At 34.8% G+C, this 15,350-nt stretch overlaps 1 protein-coding gene across 1 annotated transcript in view; it reads right to left on the bottom strand.

The window, feature by feature from the left end:
- Window positions 1–7,953, bottom strand: part of LOC144971054 (integrator complex subunit 11-like) — a 24,599-nt gene extending 16,646 nt beyond the window's left edge. Inside the window, exons 1-6 of the mRNA XM_078911387.1 lie at window positions 7,515–7,953; window positions 5,158–5,243; window positions 3,399–3,472; window positions 3,099–3,210; window positions 940–1,056; window positions 378–476 (exon numbers count right to left, since the gene is read on the bottom strand). Coding sequence (XP_078767513.1) covers window positions 378–476; window positions 940–1,056; window positions 3,099–3,210; window positions 3,399–3,472; window positions 5,158–5,196 — 441 coding nt within the window. The 5' untranslated portion in view covers window positions 5,197–5,243; window positions 7,515–7,953. The remainder of the gene's footprint in view (window positions 1–377; window positions 477–939; window positions 1,057–3,098; window positions 3,211–3,398; window positions 3,473–5,157; window positions 5,244–7,514) is intronic.
- Between the last annotated feature and the right edge of the window lie 7,397 nt (window positions 7,954–15,350).

Consider the following 15,350-nt stretch of genomic DNA (forward strand, 5'->3'; position numbering starts at 1 on the left):
TCTATGTACTCTCACCAGTGAGAGCGTGGACGCAGACACCCTGTTTATATACTTTCATATAAGAGCTTAGACACTACCTTCTACTTTATCTATTCTTATAATGAAATAGGTAATGAATGAAGACAATGTCCTAAAATTTTGAATTCTGCTGTTGGCTTGAGACTCTTTGTCAATAAAGTTCGCTGTATAAAAGGTCACGTTATTTTGGATATTTAAGAAATGCTATATATTCTCTTCAACTAAAGCATTTTGATCTATTATTTAGTCTTAAAATTCAAATTTCGACATCTTGTTTGGCCCCAAACAGTACCAGATTAAAAAACAGATCAAATTGAAGGAAATAAATTTCTTTTATCACAAAGGATGTGAATACTTACAGTATAAACTACAGAATGCTGTCCAACCCTAACTTGAAACATGGCCGCTCCTAACACATGACCTGCATAATAGGCTTTAATCTCCAACTCATCGTCGACCTAACAGGCAGGCAAAAAGCAGGATGATAATTTTAAAAATTTAGAACAGGATGAAAAACATTATATTTAAAAGAGAAAACAACTTATGACAAACCTAATTGAAACAAGAGAGAGAGAGAGAGAGAGAGAGAGAGAGAGAGAGAGAGAGAGAGAGAGAGAGAGAGAGAGAGAGAGAGAGAGAGAGAGAGAGAGAGAGAGAGAGAGAGAAAGAGAGAAGAGAGAGAGAGAGAGAAAGAAAGAGAGAGAGAGAGAGAGAGAAGAGAGAGAGAGAGAGAGAGAGAGAGAGAGAGAGAGAGAGAGAGAGAGAGAGAGAGAGAGAGAGAGAGGAAGAGAGAGAGAGATTTTGAGTGAGTGATAATTTCTCTATGTCAATCGATAGCCCTTAGGATTTCTTTTCATCAAAAAGGAACATCTAATTAATCACTAGTCAATGCCAAATAGATAAGATATCACCTCCACTCACTTGAATGACTTGATGAAGATTGACAGTCACCACTTTCTTCATACAGGCCTTTATCATTTCAGATGTGAAAAAGTTTTGCTCTCCTTTCCTTTCGACAGTTATCTTCCGGTAGTCCTCCTATACCAATTAACAAAAGACAAACAGTCAGAAGAATTAATTACCAACATGAACTGACAGTACATAATTTATGTCTAGGTGACAGTGAGCTTTTTCTCTTGTAGGTTTGAAAATCCTGTGGATCATTAAAGAAACCACCTTTTGAGAATGGCCCAAATACAAATTAAGAAATTATTAAATTTGGAAATGACATCATCTTGGACACTGTTCAATCTCATCCACATTGTGAAATGCATCTTGCTGTGGCAACATTCAACTCTCAACTCATTCAACCTGGCACTCCATCAGTGATGGTAATGCATGTTCATGAGTATCGAACTCGAGTTCTATGGGCCTTTTGGCACTGACAGACCACTACTACAGTCCACACCAGATAATCGCAACATCTTGGGATCAGCAAGAATGTTGCGATTAACCGAAGTTGTGTTTCCTGTCCACTATTGCAACATTTTACACATATTATATGGTAAACTCAAACCATTTGTTGTAAAAATTGTTCATAGTCCACCACAGACTGAGCAATTTGATTGAATCAAAAACCATATGGAAGCCCTGAATAGATTTTGTAAAGCAAAAGCAACTTTGATATAAGCCAACTATCAGATTATTCAGATTGGATAAACTTTCACTCTTATTTTCTCAACATTTGAAAGAGTTAAAAGATTAGCTATGAAGAGAGACAATAAGCTCTCACCATACCCATTGGCCACAATGCACAGTTGTCAATCCTAAAACAAAGGATATCGCTCAGTCTCTCTTTACAACTATCATTATCTACTCATTATCAGGACTATGCCTAGCCTCCTCGTCTAATGGTTGCAGATGACCTCACAAACCCTTACAGAAAAGCCCCGCCCTCTTTTGTCTCTAATAGGATGGTGACATACAACTGTAGCATTAAACCCCGCCCATTCTCAATTCTTCAACCTGTCATGATTTCAAAAAAAATTTTTTTTTTAAATTGATCTTCTATATAGCGCAATATCCACTAAACGTGCTCAAAGCACTTTACAAAGGGTCCCTCGCCAACATCAACACTTAAATTTAGGACGGGACACGATGCCTGTTAGGTGATATTAAATTTTTTTTTTCTGACAGAGACAACGCGATAAACGGCCAGGAACTCATTTTAGACCTGAGTACGGTGAGAGAATGTGAGTAAAGAGCCTTTTCCAAGGACTCAACTATGCACTGAGCGATGCTCGAACCCAGGACCTTCGTTTCCGAAAGCAAGTGTCATACAACAAGACCACATAGCCGCACATTTCACTGAGGATAAAATTTAATCATGAGATTTTGTTTGTTTTAATTCATGAATTTGCCACCTTTTGATGTCTAAAGTTTGTTGCGATTAACCGAAGCTTGTTGCAATTAACCAGTGACTTTTATACAGAATTAATTCCGTTTCTTGGGAATTGTTGCAATTAACCGAATTTGTGATTAACCGAGTTGCGATTATCTGGAGTGGAATGTATCTTTAATAATAATTGCACAATTCAAAGATTTAGAAACAATGCAATCATATTACAGCAGCCATACATAAAGGCCAATCATTTTTTACTCACATTATAATTTATGATCCTCTTCCTTGAAGTGATTTTATGAGATTTTTACGTCCAGAATTTGTGAACTGATCTTAAAGTGAAAATTATCACATTATGAATTTCAGTTTTTGACAATTTCAGAAATCACATTAATTCAACATAATTATTGAACAGATGTTGTATAAACCATATACTTTCAAATGAAATACATCTCTCAGTCAGAAATAAAAAATAAAAGTTTACTTTTCATCAAATATCCATCCTTCACCGAGATCAATAAAACTGATTCTGTTTTTCTAAAGGAATTAGACAAAAGTAATAAAATACAAGAAATGATGAAATGAAATGAATTGTAAACAGTTGACTTACTATGGAGCTCTATAGAATTCGAACATGCTAACTAGTAAGCCCAGTAAAGCAAGATTATATCTTTTTAATGTTCATTCAGGATATTTTTTAATCATGGGGAGAAATAAACCTTGGCAAAATTTCACCCACCAATAAAATAGGACAAATTGCTTTTGTAGGATGAGTCATGTAGATGGGTCCGTCAAATCCAACCATTTCAGACATGTACGGAAGAGCTCCACAATGGTCTAAGTGGAAATGGCTGTTGTCAAAAGACAAGGAAAAGAAACAAAGCATTAGAGTAAACAATACATCTTTTTTTAATTTAAAAAAAATAAAAAAATAGATAATTTTTAAAATATAATTTAGTTTTAATATGTTATCTTTACTGCTATATTATTTTACCATCATCGTTATTATCATCACCATCATCTTACTACAGACACCAACCTGATGATGACGCAATCAAGTTTTTCAGTAAGACGACCTTCCCTTGCTATGTAGGTAAAATCTGGAAATCTTCTCTGAAAACAGAATTGTAGAAATGATCTAATAAATAACGAATTGGCAATTTGTTACAATTTTTATTATTTTAATCCTCATACTGAAACTTGTGAAATTAGAAACGATTTTAACTCTGAAGCTTGATTATATGAATGGTTTTAGTTTTAATCATAATTTGTCCTTTAAGCTACCACCAAAGTCTTTGGCTATCACTTAAACTCTTTTTCACAAAGTTAATTTTATAAATGCATCTTAGAGAAGACAAAACAAAAAATAAATAAATAATATTCCAATTACTCAAACCATTGGCAGAGATGATAACTTTAAAAAATGTTTTGCAAGAATTTCACAAAATACTCTAAGACAATTCCATATGCAAGCACAGCGACAAGAATCATAGCAAATCTCTTTTTATCAAATTAAATAAACCTTCAAAACCAAAGTGTAAAATAAAATGTAAAATGTCAAAATCACATGAATAGAAGGTTATAGTAAAAAATAAAATAAAATAAAATTCCCTTTATTCATCCCCAAGGAGAAATTTGTCTTTAGGGTCTATACCAAGGGAAGACTGGAATTACCCAGGCATCAGCCGCAGAGCAGCGCCGCAAAGTGAGCTAGGGCGAGGTGACTTGCTCAAGGCCACACAATGCAGCGGCGGGTGATTGAACTCGGTACCTTTCGGGTAGAAAGCAAAGACCGTACCACTGAGCCATGCTGCCCCTTAGTGATGTAACAATGGGTTGATGGCTGTAGAAGTTGTCGTAATGACCAGGATGAGGTTGTTGTATTAGTTGTGGAAGTGCATATGATGTGGGGGTAGTGGTGATCGTGGTTGTAGTTATAGTGTAATGATGATGTGGTGGTGGTTGCAGTGGAGGTGGTAGTGATGACAATGCTATGAAAGAGGTTATTGTGGTTTTGGTAGTGATTCAGATGCTGATGTGGTGGTCGTCGTGGTAGTGGTGATAGTGATAATGATGTCGTGATACTGGTGGTGATGATGATGTGATCGAAATTCCAACAGTGGTGATGATAATGTGGTGGTAGTTATAGTGGTAGTGGTAAGGATGTTGATAATCATAATGTGATAGTTGTAGTAGTGGTGAATGTGATAATGATGTGGAGGTGCTTGTAGTTGTGATGATGATGATGATGATGATGATGATGATGATGATGATGATGATGATGATGATGATGATAATAATGATGATAATGTGGTGGTGGTTTTAATTTAGTAGAGGTGGTAATGTTGATGTTGATGATGAAGATAATGATAATGGGAATGGTGGTGGGAGTATTGATGTGGTGGCCGTGATGACACTGTATAAGCGGTTGAGTTTTCCCTTGCAGCACCGTAATTTAATGGAAGCTGCCTGTAACCCAGAATTTTTTTCCACTAAAACTGGAGTTTTAGCCTACATTGACAATACAAAACAGAGATTTTGTTATCGTAATCTTTCTCCCCTGACAGGATCGGACACGTCAATTCAATTTTCTCAATAAGTAGATACAGGCATCATGCCTCATCCTACATGTTGTGTTGCTGTTGGCAATGGACCCCTTACAAAGCACTATATAAAAGCTCAAATTATATTTTAGTTTAGGCACCTAGAGCTTTGCGTATATGGAATAGGCGCAGCATGTATGATTTACATTGTTATTATTATACAACAGTTCATCCATTACTAAACAAAGGACTCACATCATCATTGTAACCCATATGCATACCACAGTCCAGCATGATATTCTTTCCCCCAAGACTGAGAAGAATACAACTTCGCCCCACATCTGCAGGAGAAAGGAAAAAAACAACAAAATCAAAAAGAAACATAGAGAATGACAGCAATATCAAATGGCTTGGTGAAGACATCAAGATTTAATCAATTACTCCAATAAGTCAGTGCAAAGTATGGACCAGAATTACAGTCTTTATTAAAAGTATTATTATCATCATTATTCTATAACTATAATAATAATAATAATAATAATAATAATAATAATAATAATAATAATAATAATAATAATAATAATAATAATAATAAATCATTATTATCTATAAAATACGAAGTAATTGTAAAAATATGCAACAGAAGAATTTTTTTTAAAACAAATCATAAATAAATCTTACCTTGACCTGCACCTGTCAAAAGAAAAAGAAAGAAAAAAGTACATCATTAGTCCTACACAGATAACAAAAATCCAACTTGATTCTGTTTCATCATTCTCGACCTCATATTTCTCATTTGAATCCGCTACCTACAAAACATCTGTATTAGTACACATTGTGGTTATAGAGATCCACAGTGTAATTTAAATAATGTACCTAACATACAACTGTACCTATTAGAGCGATCTCTAGTCACTTCAATATTATTACAACGGATCCTCTCTAATTGGGAAATGTCCATCACAGTCAAAATCATCCTGATTAGCTGACTTTCCCTGATTTGCCGGGAGGAAAAAATTTCAGTTGTCCAACTAGCCTTGGAGTGCTAAGTCCTCGCTGACACATCAAGGTTATCTCTCTACATGTGTAGCTATGAAACAGACAGAAGTATAGGCTTCAAACATGCAGTTTCTTCAGCACCTGTTGTGCGTCATCATAGCCTAATTCTTCAATATCATCATCACATTGAATAACAATTTTTGTTGTTTGACAAAAGCAAATGTAGTTTACACACTGTTCATCCAATCAAGCCAATTGACCAATGAAAACTATAGTTGTGTCATATTTGTGTATTTGTATAAACTTGGTCTGTTCTAATAAATTAGGCAGTAACTAGAACTGAGACATTTAAATTTAATAAACTGGACATACATAGTTGTCAAGACCTGTAATAAAACAATGCACCATCGATTGTTCACACAAAACATCAATAGCCCTGCGTCTACCTCTTAACCTGTCAGACAGGACCAGGTAAAGGAAGGTGATGTAAGCTCATACTTTGGTCAACGCATTGTCTGACCTCCTTTTGAATTTCACTGTAAATGTATGAAACTCGTTTCACGCCTCAGAAGATGAAAGGCAATGACACAGACTGCAAAATAATTCACCCTGAGTACAAACGTTGAGTGTACTATTCGTTAGTTATTATAGCTGTCTGTGACAACTTTTGATTGGGTGTTCCTGCTCTATTTGCATTATTCATATTATTATTATTATTATTATTATTATTATTATTATTATTATTATTATTATTATTGATATAGCACCAGTATCCACAAATAGTACTCAGAGGTGCTTTACAATAGTTTTTTTGGTATCACACAAGCTCAATCATTCGACTACAAAATCACCACAACAGTCACACAAATATCTTGTTCAAAGTTCACATAGAATCACGATAAGCAGAATAAAAAAGATTGATTTTTAAATGCCACTTGAAGACAGGTAGACTTTCACATTGCTGGGTTTTAGGTGGTAAAGAATTTCATACGATTGGAGCCAAAAATGCAAAACTACGCTCAGCAAACGTTGTTCTTGGGATGTTTTTCTCCATTAGTAAAGAACTGGCGGATCCCAGAGATTTAGTTGGTTGATATTCCCTAACAAGGCATTCAAGGTATTCGGGTGGTGTATGGTGAAGGCAATTGTAAGCAAAACATGAGATTTTGTATCTTATTCTTTTCTCTATTTTGGAAGCCAGTGTAATGACTTTAGGACCGGTGTTATATGGTCCCAGGCTTTGTCCTTGTAACTATACAAGCAGCATTGTTTTGCATCAACTGTGGTCTGTTCAGCGATGTTTTTGGAAGATACTGGTAACAAGAGCATGGATAAGTGTTTCGCATGTTTCGTCATCAATAAAATTTTGTATTCTGCATATCATTTGGAGAGCTCTATGAATCGCCTGACAGCGCGTTATGATACTGATTAGCCTGGTACCTTTACCGACCCAATTTAGAGTGGTAAATTGACGTAGAATCATAGAGAGAAAAAAATCTGTTTTAAGCCCAATATTTGCCAGGTTCCCTGATGGAGGGGTTCCTGATTTCGAGGTCCCACTTGTACACAATTGATAGAATGAGACAGAGAGACTAATGACTAAATTTAAAGACTTACCAAGAGGGGTGATACGAATGTCACCCATTCGAACAATTAGCTTGAAGTTTCGTTGAAATCGTTGCTTCCACTTTTCCCTATTCGAAAACAGCCTACTCAGACGTTGTCACAGCCACTAACTATCTCCTGGTTCAGTTCAGTATATCCATTTTGGTTCAGTTGTGGACTGTTCATGATAATGATATTATTGATTGATATGATGATGAGATTGTTGAGATGAGAGAGCGAGTAGATAGATTCAACAATACAAGTACAAGGACAAGAATGATTCAAATTCAAAATGCCATCAATTCTGTCCTAAGCTGGTTGTTATTGATAAATAATGTGTCCACAGAACATAGAAAATATGTCTTTTCCTTGGTTGTGTTGCTTTTTAAATGTTGCTGTCGATTGGCTTCCAAAAGAACAGAATACAGACGAAATGAAAGTGAAAGTAAAGTAACCAGCCGAGTGGAAAGTAAAAAGTTACAGTGCAGGGTTGCCAGTTTGGCATTTTAAATGCCAGATTCCAAAAATCTGGCATTTTTGAAAACCGTTTGGCATTAGAAAAATCATTTGGCATTTGGCATTTTCATTTGGCATTTTCTTTTCTTGTATATTATACTTCAAATGACACCTTTTCTTAATAAAAAAATTACCCCAACAGGAAATTTAGTATAATTCAAAAAAAAAAGAAAAAAAAAAGAAAAGAAAACACGCAAGCCACCAGGATATGATAGTAAATTGTCTATCAAAAGTGAGTAGTTTTCTTAGTGGGGGTGGGAGTCAACAGACTTTGGCATTTTTTGAGTGTTTTGGCATTTTTTGAGTGTTCCCCTGGCATTTTGTTGAAAAATAATCTGGCAACCCTGTTACAGTGCTGGAAGCAAATTCCGTAGATGAGGCAAAAAGACAAAAAAGTTAGCACTTCGCAGATATGCCAAAATTATTTTGTAAATTATGCCAAAAAGTCAAAGAACATTCCAAATGATAACTATTGTTACTGTTATGCCATGGTCACTTTTCCATTCCAGACATCATAATCTATAAAAACAAAGACAACACGTCACCTTAATTCATTTTTGCCACATGGTGTTCGAATTTTTAACGCGCAACTGTGATTTAAATTAAATACTATTTTTAAAATATACACACACGTTCGAACTTAAGGCCAGAGGTATGGTCTACCTCAATTTCTCAATCTATCAAAATAATAGGTAAAGTGTTGCTATTGGGTCGTGGTTACGTTGTATATTTTTCACATTTTTGGGCATTTGCATATATATATATATATATATATATATATATATATTTTATATATATATATATATATATATATATATATATATATATATATATATATATATATATGTTTTTTGTTTTGTTTTTAAGGGTTTTACGGCGCTTGCAACACATTTAGGTTATATCAGCGCCAGTAAAAAGGAAGAAAATGGGATAGTAAAAAGTTCTAGAATTACAATTAAAGCACCCAAGAGAAAGTAAGACGAATGGGAACAAATAGGGATCAGATGTAGATTCCAAGAGCATACCACCAATGTACTTAGTTTGAGATCACCTATGTCTCATCCGGACACAAGCACAAAATCCAACAAAGAGGAATACACTCAAATGCTTACATTATACATTAAAAATAACCAATATAATAATACATAACAGAGAGATGATTTACAAGGAAAAAAATATCATCTCCCAAAACAATAACTATGCATTTGACTGTTTCCCTCTCAGCCAGGACTCCGACGAGGGCCCGGAAAGAACCAAGTAATCCCATTCCAAGACAAAGACAGAAAGCTTGTTGGATAAGATATAAGGGGATAGAAGACACAGTATGTACCTCCCTGCCCGCTATGGGAGGTCAGGATCCCCACCCAGTTATATATATATATATATATATATATATATATATATATATATATATATATATATATATATATATAATATATATATATATAAACATTTGAAAGATAATTAAGATTGTTTGACTTCTACAACGTTGTTATCGAGCGATAACAGCGTTGTAGAAGTCAAACAATCTTAATTATCTTTCAAATGTTTATAAATAGCTCCTTTTATACTAAAGTTGAGCACTATTATTTCATGGTTTTTGTTTTTATAATTATAATAATAATAATAATAATAATAATAATAATAATAATAATAATAATATAATAATAATAATAATAATAATAATAATAATAATAATAATAATAATAATAATAATAATAATAATAATAAATAAATTAATAAATTAATAAATTAATAATAATAATAATAATAATAATAATAATAATAATAATAATAATAATAATAATGATGATGATGATGATGATGATGATGATGATGATGATGATGATGATGATGATGATGATGATGATGATGATGATGATGATGATGATAATAATAAGAATAATAATAATAATAATAATAATAATAATAATAATAATAATAATAATAATAATAATAATAATAATAATAATAATAATAATAATAATAATAATAATAATAATAACCAATTATAATTGTAATTATTTCTAGGAGTAAGCTTAATTGACTTTTACCGATGCCATCTTATAATAACCGAACTTGCAGGGGTTTTATTCGTCCTACTACCCTTTATCCTTTTACATCCGCTTATATGTGACTTGGAAACGCGGAATGTTATCTTGCATTTGCGGGATCAAGGACTGTTTTGAGAGATGATTCTGCAAAATGCGGGATGGTAGACACTTCTGAATAGTACTGTCCAATGACCTCGTGTGTAGAGGAAGGTGAGGACAAGACAACGGAAATCTCACTGCTCGATGTTGACCAGGCAATAAGAAATGAGTCGTGAGAACAAGGATTCGTGGAATGCACGGTCATCTATATCTTATAGATGTCACTGATGGAATAGCACGACGGTGCAAAGATTCAAAGTCCTTCAAAGAGATCTCACGGGTCCCTGCAAAGAACAGGCCGGCTAGATTTTTTGTTCGTTTCAAAGGACTATGGGTATCCATGAAGCTAATTTATGCTACGATGTTGCGTAAAAGAGTTTTACCTTGTCACTGATCCAAGTCTCTCTCTCTCCCTTCCTTTCTTTCCCCTCTCCCTCTCTGTACGTACTACGTTAACCTATCACGTGGCGTGGGGAATTTTTTTGTTTGTTTGTTGCTTTAGGTCTCTTCCAACACAATTGAGGTTATACGAGAGACCGCTGAAACAAAAAAACAAGCAATCTAACAAAAATAGTACAAATGTAAATCAAAATCATAACCTAAAGATATCATAAGCTAAATTATAAATAACCAAGAACAAACAGGCAGAAGATTTACAGAAAAAAAAATATCCCCTGTCAAAAATACAATCACAAACCAAAGAAGCAGGATAGGCTAGTAAAGAGAAGAAGAAACGGCATCACTATCGGATCGTACACCCATGCGAACATCATAGGTATATGATTCAAGGGTGATGCTCCTATCCAACCACCCGCTTGGCGTGGGGAAATGTCGAGAGTAAAATTCTTTTGTGTAAAACTTCATTCTTGTTCTCACCACACCAAATGTCGAAACAGGCAAATGATTTAGATTTAGAGAAAAAAAAGACTACAAATCTTGACCGAAATACAACGGTTCATAGGAAATGCCAAATTCACAGAAATCGGAAATAAATTTTCAGTTGATAGAAGAACCCAGAATCCTCGTCCAGTAGTTCCCTTTATCTCGGTATTGAAAATGGAAATCCACATAATTTAAAAAAAGGAAGTAAAGGGGGAAGGAAAATAACCTATGCCCCCGCCCCTTTTGTTAAAAAAAAAAAAAAAAAAGAAGTAAACAATAATAATAAAAATAAAATACTAAAGCAAAAATAAAAAAAATAAAAAATTATAATAAATAAAATCCTTCAAACTGGCCATGAGTACCGTCAGTGGGGGTCTGATTACCACGGATGGTTCATTATGCGGCTATGTGGTCTAGTGGTATGACACTCGCTTTCGGATCGGAAGATCCTGGGTTTCAGCCTCGCTCAGTGCATAGTTGAGTCCTTGGAGAAGGCTATTTACTAACATTCTCTCACCGTACTCAGGTGTAAAACAAGTTCCTGGCCGTTAACAGCGTTGTCTGTCCGAAAAAAATGTAATATGTTAAATGTTGCTATTGGCCAGGGACCCATTGTAAAGCGCTTTGAGCACGTTTAGTGGATATTACGCTCCATAAAAGCTCATTTAAAATTTTTTTTTAGCTCCATTGACCAATTTCGTTTAATTGTCCGGGTTTTTTTTTCTGCTTCTCGACAACCGGGCATTTAGGCGATCACCACTGTATAAGGGATACTAGACGCACAAAGTGACGTCCTGCTCAAAGGATCCCACCCAGGATATACATTTATATATAATATATATATATATATATATATATATATATATATATATATATATATATATATATATTATTTAAAATATTTACCACAATGTTTGGTGCAGTCTACATCAATGTTTCAGGCTTAATTTGCCATCTTCAGGACTGAGTTGTTTTGTTGACTGTTGTTGATTCTTGAAGTGGTTCCGGTTTGAAGTTAATTAAGAGGAATTTGCGCCGATGGGGACACTTTCCGTAGATCTCATTTTTCATGTTGAGTGTGGCTTCATGAGGTTGTTTGATTATAGTATATTTTTCTTCCAGGCATAAGCTACATTGTTTTGATGTTGGTGTGTATCCTGTTGCTTTAGATAAAATTTTCCATGAAATGTTGTGGTCTATTTTGTTGTCTTTTAATTTCCAAATATGTTCGCTGAGTTTTGTGGATGTTTTTTGTTTAGTGTTTCTAAATGTTGAGGTGTGGAGGTTGTATCTTGTACAACCTCCACACCTAACATTTAGAAACACTAACAAAAAAACATCCACAAAACTCAGCGAACATATTTGGAAATTAAAAGACAACAAAATAGACCACAACATTTCATGGAAAATTTTATCTAAAGCAACAGGATACACACCAACATCAAAACAATGTAGCTTATGCCTGGAAGAAAAATATACTATAATCAAACAACCTCATGAAGCCACACTCAACATGAAAAATGAGATCTACGGAAAGTGTCCCCATCGGCGCAAATTCCTCTTAATTAACTTCAAACCGGAACCACTTCAAGAATCAACAACAGTCAACAAAACAACTCAGTCCTGAAGATGGCAAATTAAGCCTGAAACATTGATGTAGACTGCACCAAACATTGTGGTAAATATTTTAAATAATAATTCGCTCCATTACTACATGTCGAGCACTTTTCGTACCATATTTGTATCAAACACGATTCAATATATATATATATATATATATATATATATATATATAAAAAGAGAGAGAGAGAGAGAGAGAGAGAGAGGAGAGAGAGAGAGAGAGAGAGAGGAGAGAGAGAGAGAGAGAGAGAGAGAGAGAGAGAGAGAGAGAGAGAGAGAGAGAGAGAGAGACATTTGGGTTATTTCCCTTGAAATTCGACTATAACAAGGATTTTTAGTTTGGTCCATGGCCGACTGGAGTACTGTTGTTACATCATGGTCTGGTCCCACCATCACGGTCATATAAAGGTTCCACGGTGTATTGTTGAAGCTCTATTCATGCAGTTTTTGTGACTCTTTTGTTGGGCTCTCCTCCTCATATTTTCAGTTGTTGCAGGCATGAACAAACATTGCCAATTACAACAAAAAGCATTTTTTTAAACGGTAAGTAAGAGTAGGAGTACCAATTTGCTAAGGATATTCTGGTATGTTGAGGACGAGGAAAAAGTGTTGCTGTTATCAATTTTGGTAAAAAATCATGATCTCAAAACCCGTTCCCCTTGCCGCCGCCACCCCCTCTAACACGTCTGTTGATTTCTCACAGACAGCATTAGAGATGGAGACTCCGACAACTACAGGGGTAGTTTATGTCATTTACCGAACTCAATTTGTGACAACCTCCTCCATGGGCTACAGAGGTAGCAAGACACATCAAGTTCAGGTATTTGAACCCCATCAAAATCACTTTGAAACAAATAAACAAAAGATGTGGATAACTTTCATATACTTTAATAAACTCTTTATATCATTTCCAATTAGAACAAACCTATAAAAAACGTTTGGTTCCGTCTTACATTTCAAGATTAAAACTGATTGCTAAGAAAACTAAGGAGGAAAAAAAATAGAGAGAGGAAGAGAGAGAGAGAGAGAGAGAGAGAGAGAGAGAGGAGGAGGGGAGAGAGAGAGAAGAGAGAGAGAGAGAGAGAGAGAGAGAGAGAGAAAGGGGGGGGGGGGGGGGAGTCAAACAATTCAGATTTTTTTCTCTCAGAAGTTTCACAGCGCTTGCAACACTTTTAGGTCATTTTAGCGCCAGTAAATAAGATGTTGAGGGGAAGGTTCTTGATCTTAGAGCGCTAACGAAAAAGCAAGACAAAGAGGACGTAGTTCAAATCGGGAGCAGAAGATTCTATCAATGTGCAAATTTTGACATTACCTATAAGTCCCATCCAGACTCAAGCAAATGATCCCGATAGGAAGGATAGACATATGTTTACAAAGCATAGATTCAAAACTAAAAACTAAAATAGTAAATAACAGATGATTTTCAAGGAAATGAATATCTCGAAAAAAAAAAAAGGAACCATACATTCAACTGCCTCCCTCTCTGCTAAGGATCCCTGCCAGGACCAGGAAAAAACGAGCAATGCCAATCCAGAACAAAGACTAGAGAAACGTAGAAAGGGAAGACAGATAAAGAGGGACAGAAGACATAGCAATAGTGACCTCTCCGCCCACCTAGAGAAGGTCAAAAGACCCCACCCAGCATTTTAGAATTGACAGATGTCTTTTTTAAAATAGATTATTCATTTTACAAAGCAGCTGCTTCTGGTAGAAAATTTCACACCAAATTCTTTCTTCAATGTGTTCAAAACCATCATCCATAATTAGACTACACAACTTTCTGTGTTATATAAAACTCATAAATATACCTCACACAAATATACACACAAACAATGCCTGTCATTATTTTAACTTGTACAAACGAATCATAAGGGGGGGGGGGGGGGGGGGGGGGGGGGGAGAAAAAAGGATGAATTCAAAATAAATTTAGGCGCCACACATTCCATAAACTTATGACCTTTTAAATTTAGGAAGAACGAATTATATAAAATCAGTGATACTCCTAGCAATATTAATTGATAATGCAGCATATTATTATGTACACAAAATAAAGGTGTCAAATTTCATGAGAAATATATTTTAAAAAGAAAAAAGAAACCAAATGCAAAGAACAATTCATGGGCTAATGTGCACATTATAAGCTGTAATTTTCAGAATTAAAAAAAAAATTGAATTGATTTAAGTTTGAGAAGAACGGAATTAACTAAAAGTAAGGAAATCATTTATACTATACCTGTGGCAACAAATATTTAAATAGTAGAATGTATTTTTTAAAAAGGAGAAGAAAAGAAAACAGAAATTGAATATTCTGTTAACTGAAGTAGGTCATACAAGTGCCTAGAAAACACACAGGGAAGTTAGATGGATTTAGAATTCATCAGTGCCTGCTGCACAAGTAAAACTGTCGTTGTGGGTCCCCCCATGAAAAGCAGAATCCCATATGGTTTTTCATAAATATTCACTCAGTGAATTATTTACACAGAAACTACCCTCAAATACAACTGCAAAGGACTCCAATTGAAGCCTGGGTAAAATCAAGTAATTTTAATCCAGTATAACGACAGAAAAACTGCGTCAAAAGAGACAGCATAAATAAAGCCTACTACTACTTGCACTCAACTTACAATTACTATTAGGGCTTTCAGGGCACCTGCGACACCTTAGTCAAAGCAT

The sequence above is a fragment of the Berghia stephanieae genome, chromosome 4 (assembly GCF_034508935.2).
Source record: "Berghia stephanieae isolate SIO BIC M18660-M18661 chromosome 4, UCSD_Bste_1.3, whole genome shotgun sequence".
NCBI lineage: Eukaryota > Metazoa > Mollusca > Gastropoda > Nudibranchia > Aeolidiidae > Berghia > Berghia stephanieae.